This window comes from Phaethon aethereus, assembly GCF_964289735.1.
Source record: "Phaethon aethereus genome assembly, chromosome: 4".
NCBI lineage: Eukaryota > Metazoa > Chordata > Aves > Phaethontiformes > Phaethontidae > Phaethon > Phaethon aethereus.
Window position 1 is genome coordinate 84914108 of NC_138578.1, and position 7782 is coordinate 84921889.

General features: G+C 70.0%; 1 protein-coding gene across 1 annotated transcript; it reads right to left on the reverse strand.

Annotated features, from left to right (window-relative positions):
• Positions 1–206: 206 nt before the first annotated feature.
• On the reverse strand, positions 207–7615 carry LOC309404745 (shootin-1-like). The gene is given in 17 exon segments (XM_081999306.1): positions 207–442; positions 666–852; positions 1035–1091; positions 1254–1357; positions 1771–1820; positions 2186–2303; positions 2428–2581; positions 3009–3155; positions 3366–3460; positions 3734–3815; positions 4083–4180; positions 4857–4899; positions 4901–4984; positions 5147–5241; positions 5502–5565; positions 5847–5923; positions 7388–7615. Coding segments are annotated over 17 exon segments (1635 nt in total). The 5' UTR covers positions 7425–7615; the 3' UTR covers positions 207–299.
• Between the last annotated feature and the right edge of the window lie 167 nt (positions 7616–7782).

The window sequence follows — 7782 nt, forward strand, 5'->3', positions numbered from 1 at the left end:
CAGCTGCGGGCACCCTGGGGTGGCAGGAGGGTGGGTGACCCCTCCGCTCCCGCCAGGTCCCTTGCCAGGACCAGTCTGCAGCAGCCCCAGCCCCGTCCCGCTGCTACCCCCCGCCCGGCAGACGTGCCCCTCTGGTGACAAGTGTGCGGGGACCCAGTGCCACCTGGCTTTAATGAAAGCACAAGAGGATGCAAGCTGCTGGAGAACGAGGGTGAAAGGTTGCCCTGGCCGTCCCCACGGCCGTGCCCCCTCCTCACCCCGCCGTGCTGGGCGAAGGGCAGCGTGGTGGGCAGCTGCCTCTACCCTGGCTCCCCCCTGCCTCCGGCCAGGCGGGCGAGGGGCCGGGTCCCAGGGAGGCCACCAGCAGCCCGGGGTCTGAACGGGACCCCGTCCCCGCTCCCCGGCGAGCACCTGGGTGGAGCTGTCCCGACGTCCTTGTCCCCTGGGGAGACAGACAGACAGACGGACAGGAGACGTGGACCCGTGCCATCACCCAGCAGCTTGTCACTGGGAACGGTGACAGGAGGGGACCGCAGAGCATCGCTCAGGCTAGCGGTGGGGCAGCGAGGGGACGCATCTGGGCGTCACCTCTGTGCCCATCCCAGGGGCTGTTCTCGCTCCAGGGGGGTCATCCAGTACCCCCCCCACCAAGCCCTACTCCCTACCGGGATCCGGCCTCCCCGTGTCCTCCCGGTCCTGCTGTGGGGGGCCAGGCGGCGGGGCGGGCAGTGTGGGTGCAGAGGTGTCCACCGCCCTGCGCCGCCGCTGCAGGATGGACTCCAGCTGCCTGTCCCTGCCCTTCAGGCTGCTTTGCCGCCCGCTGGGCCTCCTGCTCACCCTCCTCATGGCACCCTAGGAAACACCCCGCGCAGCCGAGATGCTGAGGGCTCACATTCAGGCGCTGGGACTGCTGGGGCTGGGCTCCTGGCCAGCCAGGACAGCCCCAGGTGGGGTGGCTGCAGCTGGGGACGGTGGCGCCCGGGTCCCCATGTGCTGGCCTGGCGTCACCCCCGCCTTGGGACAGGGTGGCTCACCAGGATGCCCTGCAGCTCTAGTGCGGTGCTCCTCCGCTTGCCGGCTGCCGCTGGACCCTGCAGGAGGGGAGGGAGGAGATGTGGCCGCATCCTGCTGGCTCTGCAGCTCCCCGGGGCTGCCAGCACTCCCCAAACCCGCCCCAAGTCCTGGGGCTCCCCAGGGACATTCCCCCATGGGACGGGGTGTCTGGCAGCAGCCGATCCCCGGTCCCTGCCTACCTGGCCTGCCTGCTCCTTCGTGGGCCTCAGGACCACCCCATTCTTTATCCGCTCCATCATCTCCTGCACGGCTCGAGCTTTGGCATCATCAGCTTCTGGCTTGCCTGAGCAGGGAGCACCGTGCTGAGACCCCACACACTCGTGACAGGGACTCCCTGCAGTCCCTCCCATGAGGCCAAACCCAGCCATGACCCAGGGCCGGGTACAACCCTGCCGGAGCTCATCTCCCACCCGTGCTAGGCAGGACAGGGGTGCTGGGGTCCCAGCACCCTCCTCTGGGGCGCGGGGGGCTGGCAGAGTGCCCGTTGCCTCACCCTGGGAGCTTGGAGCAACACTTTTGGATGGATGGGCCTGAACCAGTGTGGCACTGGCAAAGCTTTGTCCCAGAGAAACCCCATCTTCCCTCTGCCCAGGGACTCCCCCCTCCCCATGGCGCTGCCAGGGCACCCCCCCGCGGTGCCAGGACACACCCCACACCCCCCCCGGGGTGCAGCGGGGCAGCGTCGGGGGGACTTACTGCGCCGGGCGTTTGCCAGCCCCTTCCTCTGCCTGATGGCCGAGAGCGGGCTGGAAGGGAGAGCGGAGGTGAGAGCCCGGCCGCGCCGCGCCCCTCGCCCCCAAAAAGCCAGGCGGGGTGCCCAGCCTGCCCACTGCCCCTCCAGCGAGGAGCTGCCCGGACCCCCGGCTCGGAGCCGGGCCCACCTCGCCCTCCCCAGCGTCCCGCCCCCCGCCCCACACCCTGCACCTCCCGCCGGGGACGGTGCCCGGGCGCGGCGCGGGGAGAGCGGGGCACGACGGCGAGAGACGGGCCTGGGGGGGAGAAGGGTTTGCCCCCAGCCCGGCTTATTACAGCGACCCGCCGGAAGCCCCTGGGCGGCCGGAGCTGCTGCTTTCTGCAGGAGGCGACCGGGATGTCGGGCGGTGTCACCTACTCCACGGGGACCGCGGGCGCGGGCGGCGGCGGCGGCGGCGGCGCGGGCGCAGCCGGCTCGGGGGGCCGGTGGCTCAGCGGCGGCGAGTCCTGGGCCAGCTTCTCCCGCAGCGATCCCACTGCGAGGGGGGGCGGCTGGGGCTGCGCGGGGGGCTGCTGCCCCTCGGAGCCCGAGCCCACCCCGGCCACGCAGCGCCCCGGGCACCCCTCCTGCCCGCGCCGGGCGGGGGTGAAGGCACCCACCTTCCTCCTCCAGCCCCGCCAGCCGCCGCTCAGCCTCCCGCAGCCGCTTCCTCAGCTGCAGCTTCTCATCCTCGGCCGCGGCCAGGGCAGCTCGGGCCTGATCCAGCTCCTCCGGCTTCGGCCGCTTCCCCAGCTGCTCCTCCAGCTCCGTCACCTGCGGGAGCGGGGGGACGGGGGCAGCCCAGGCGCTGGGACCCCCGGTGCCATCCCTGCGGGGAGGTGGGTGCTCCACAGCCCCACAAATTGGCCCCTTGCAAGGAACTTGAAGCTACTTTTACGGCAATTCTCGGCTGGGTGACGGCGGCCCGGCGGGCTGGGGGGTGCTAGCCCAGTGTGGGGGCTCCCACCGCAGGGTAGCCCGGGGTGGGACCCTCTTCCTGGCGCCCAAAATGCGCTCGTGGGAATCCACGGGAAAACAACCTCTGCAGGCTCGGCAGAGCGGGAAGAGGGGGATGGAGGGGTCTGATCCTGAAGGCAGCTGGTTCCCGCGCCCAGGGGCAGCCACCACCGGCCCCGGGGCTGTGCCGTGCCCCAGCCCTGCTCCCACCCCGTGTCACCCACCCTCGGGGACGGCTCCTCACCCGCCGCTGCTGCTCCTGCCTGGCCTCCTCCAGCGCCCGGGTCAGGCGTCCCACTTCCTGCAGCGCTGCCAGCAGCTGGGCGCTGGGCCCCGCGCTCTGCAGCAGGATCGTGCTCTGCCTGTTCGCCTCCTTCTTTTGCACCAGCATCTGCCCACGGGGACAGGGGGGTCAGCGAGGGACTGAGCCCCTGGGTTCGCCCCGGTGAGAGAAAATCCTTCCCGGGGCAGCTGGGAGCAAAACCCATCCGACCTCATCCCAGGGGAGTGCGGTGGGTACCGGGGGCACCCCCATCCTCTCGGGATCCAGGGCTAAGCCCGCGGGGGGCTGAGAATTGGGGTGTCTGGGGCCCGGTCGCACCTCGTGGGCGAAGGCTTCGGCGTGCAGGCGCAGGTCCTGCTCCAGCTCCAGCTGCTGCACCGCCTCGCAGTAATCCTGGGTGACGATCTGGGACACTGCCAGGGAGAGTGGGGGCTCAGGGGGGCCGACGCCAGCACGGGGGGTGCGTGCCACTGCAGGGGCCTCGGCACAGCCCCCTCCCGTGGACGGGGACGCCCACGTCCCGGGAATCCGGCCACAGGTCCCAGTGCTGCACCGTTGCCTTCGGCTTCACTGGTTCATCGGATTGGGTAGCACTGGTGGCACTGGGGAGCTGCCAGCCGCTCCTCCGCCGGGCCGCAGCGAGATGGGGAGGGGACACGGCTGAGGGGACGCAGCACCCAACTCACCTCTCTTGAAGGACTTCAGCGCCCGCCGGCTGGTGCCCAGGGCTGCCCGCAGGCGCTGCCGCTCCCCCTGCCCTGTCTCCAGCTGCAGCCAGACAAGCCCCCGCTCAGCCTCGGGCTCAGACAGGGGGGTCCCGCTATGCCCACCCCAACCCCCTGGGACATCAGGAACATGGCGAAGGGCTGCAGAGCAGAGTCCATCCTCCCCCAAAACCTGTCCTGGGCTCGGCAAGGAGCTACAAGGATGAGCAGGAGCCAGGGAAGGAGGGGAACGAGGAGGGTGATGAAGGGGGACCCTGCCCCGGCGGGGGTCTGCTCGGCCAGGACGTCCCAGCTGGGGTCCAGGAGGTACCTGGTCCTGCAGGTCCTGGTTCTGCCTCTGCAGCTCCTGGACCTGGATGGTGAGGTCCTTGCGCTGCGCCAGCAGCCAGGAGATCTTCTCCTGCAGATCTGGGGGGAGCGAGGGATGGGAAAGGGGAGCACAGCCCTCCCGGAGCCGGTCCCCGACACTGGGCTGGTGGTGCTCCAGCAGCCCCCTCCCCAGCTCACCCCTGTCCTGGCCGTGTCACCAGTCACCGTGTTGGAAGTTGGTTCTGGGAGGTGACCCAGAGGGACAGACATGCGGCCGTGGGGTGGAACAGCACCCCAGAGGACACCAGGGGCTGTGCTCAGCACCCTTCTCCCTGCCTAAAGCTGTTCCCGAGCGTCCCCCGAGGGGCAGCCCACGGGCAAAGTCACAGCACCCGAAAATGGGGGGTTTGGCTGGAGTGGGGCATCCCCCAAGTGGGGCATCCCCCGAGGGGTGCATCCCCCGGGCCCTCCGGTGCTGGCAGGCAGATGGGGAGCAGCAGGCTGCAAATGCAGCTGACATTGCCCACGTGGGAAAACAGGATGGGAAAGGAGGAAGCGTGACCAGCAGCACTTTCATTTCACCTTTTTCGTTAGATTTTGGTATCGCTCTCTCATTTACCCGGAACAAGGCTCAGGGCACAGCCTAAAACCGCGGGGCCAGGCTGAGCCAGGCTTAGGGGACACCGGGATGGGGCGGCCGGGCAGGGGCCGGTGCTTTGCCTCTGGCTCCTCCGTTTCTGTCTGGGGCTTAGCCAGGAGCCCCCAGCCCGCTCACCCTCGAGCTGCTGCCCGTAGTGCTGGGCAGGGTCGGGGTCCTCCCCGGGGGGGCTCCTCCTCGGGCGGCACCGGGGGGGCCATGGGGGCCAGGCTGAGCCGCTTCAGTTGCTTGTTCTCCTGCTTCACCTGGGGTGGGATGGAGACCCGCAGCGTCGGGGTCTCTATTGCACCACTGAGCCAGGGGCGCTGGGGCGGGATGCACCGGCACCCATGCACCCGCGCGAGGGGCTGCGGGCATCGGGGTGCTGGGAGGGGGCAATGGCGGCGGGGGGCACTGCCCACCCCTACCTGGGCTGCGTAGGCTTCGGCTCGCTGCCGGCACGTCCTCTCGATCTCAAACTCCGTCTCCAGCGCCGAGAGCTCGGCCAGCAGCGCCTGCGATGCTGGCAGCGGCGCAGGCCGGGTTCAGGCGCCCGCCCAGACCTCGGTGCCCGGTGGGGGTCCTGGCCAGCAACCTGCCCTCCTCCCTGCCTGCAGCCACCCCGGCCGAGCGGTCACCCAGGGCCAGGGACGGCACCCGGCTCTGCGCCGCGACAGGGGTTTTCTCACCTGACCGTCCCACTGACCCCATCACCGCCAGCACCTTTGCAGGGCTGAAGCCACCCCCGAGACCCCGTACGGGACCGTGCGGGACAGGGCTCACCTTGCTCAAGCTCGGCCAGCTGCTGCTCCGCTTCGCCCACCTCCTGGCCGAGGGGCGGACGCTGCTGGGGGAGAGACACGCACGTGGCACGGCATTGGCACGGCGCGGCATTGCGTTGGCACGGCATGGGCACGGCATTGCGTCGGCATCGGTGAGCCCTGAGCCGCCCGGCCGCTGCCGGCCGCGCTGGGGATGCTGTGACCGTGACACCCCAGGGATCAGCACCCCGGCACCACGGTGCACAGCCCCAGCTGGAGGGGAGGGCATATGGGGACCAGCTCTTCATCAGCTCGGAGTTATGTGAGCAGGATGAAACAAGACAGAAAATGAGCCTGTGAGTGATACCTGCACCATAGCTGCCTCTTCTTCATCTTCTTCCTCGTCTCCCTCCTCCTCCTCGCTGCTTTCTGACTCCAGGATGGCTACAGGGGAACCAAAAGCACGACAGAAGGTCACCGGGGCAGGTGGAAACCCAGGAGGTGTTCCAAGCCCTTTGCTTTCCTCAGCCTCATGCTGCTGTGCGAGGAGAGGGGCTGAGCACCCCCCGCACCACGGGCCGGGGGGCTGGCCGTGCCTCCGGAGTCGCGTGTCCTAAGGAAAACGGGAAAGTCCATACGGCAGGACAGCCCGGAGCGGGAGGAACAGCCTGCAAAACCCGACCGCAGAGCAGCCGGCTCTTCAAAGGTGGCGGCAGGGGCGCGGGGGGCATCGGGGCGAAGGGGCTGCTGGAGTAGAGCCGGGAAAAATCCGGGGTGAGCGATTCCGGGCGCGTCCCGCCGCCCCGGCGAGCCCTCGCCCGCAGCTCGCCCGAGAGCTGCCGCCGCAGAGCTGTGTCCTTGCTGGTGCCCACGGGTGTGGGGGGACACCGGGGTGACACGGGGGGCTGGGCAGTCCCCGGCACCACCCAGCTTCCCCCATCAAGCCAGCCCCGTGGCACTGGGGTGACTGGAGTGCCCCTGGGCGTGTGCTGGGGAGCATGTCCCCAGGGGACAGTGGCTGGGGGGAGCTGGTGGTCCCCAGTGGTCGGGACTGGGGAGCTCTGCGGGGCATGTACCCCAGCTGGGCGGGGGCTTCCTTGTCCCCAGGTGCTCCAGGGTCCTCCTGTCCTTCTGGGGTGGGGGGCTTGCTTACCTGGCTCCCCCCAGGGCAGCTCCCAGCGGGGCTGTGCTGTGCCACGGCCCCGAGGGGCAGCGGGGCAGGAATCCGGCACCTGCCTCCCACCCTTCCCGCGGCAGACCTAATCCGGTGGGGAATGCGCTCTGGAATCTAAATCCCCCCCCATTCATAATCTAGCTCTGCTGCTGGGACCTTACACCCCCTGCGAGGGCTGGGGGTCCCCACAGGACCCACAGGATGGGTGTTCTGCTGAGCAAAGGCCCCAGGAGCCTTTGCCGGGACCCCCATGCCGGGACCCCCATGTCGGGACCCCCACGCCAGCTGTGGGGCTCAGCAGCCACCGGCACTGCTCCCCCGTGGCCTCGGCTCTTGGCAGGTGAAGAGCACCCAAATGCCAGCAAAAGCCCTAACCCGCAGCTGGCCGCCGGGACGGGCGCCTGGCGCAGCCCGGGGCGGCAGAGGGACGGACGGGCGGACGGGCGGGCAGCTGCGCACCGTGCCTGCGAGCTGGCAGTCCAACTAAACACAAGGCGCTGGTCCGTCACCCCTCCGCAACACGGGGCTGAGCAGAGAAAACCCCTCTCCAGGCCCGCTTCTGGGCTGGTTTCACCTTCTGCAAACTGCCTCGTTCAGCCGGTGGCGCCCAGAGGCCACGGTGATGGTCGTGGGGGACACCCCAGCCCGCCCTGCAACGAGGCGTGCGGGGAAGCCCGGCCACGTGCGAGCCCACCGAGCCCGTCGCGTCCTCGAACGCGGGCGGGGGACCTTACCTGCGAGCTGCCCGTCGCCTTCCCCAGCGCAGGCCATGGCGGTGAGGCTGGTGGCACCCAGCACCCCGAGCCCCGGCCCCGGCGCTCGCCTCACCCTCCCCGCCCACTGCAGGGAAGTGAAACCGCGCCGTCCCCACCGCCACCGGCCACGACGGGGGCTGAGCACCCCGATCCAGGCAGGGCTGGTCCTGCCACGGCAGCGACCCGGGGCTCGAGGGGGAACCGAAACTCGCCCTGCCCCGGGGAGATGCTCGGGTCCTTCCCCGCGCAGCTCTGCAGCAAACACCCCCCTCTCGCCGCCTTTACACCTCCCAGGTCATCTTGAAATAAAAAATGTTGTGGGTTGAGGAGATACCAGCTCGGTGGGAGCTTGGGCAGCTTCCTGCACCTCTGCC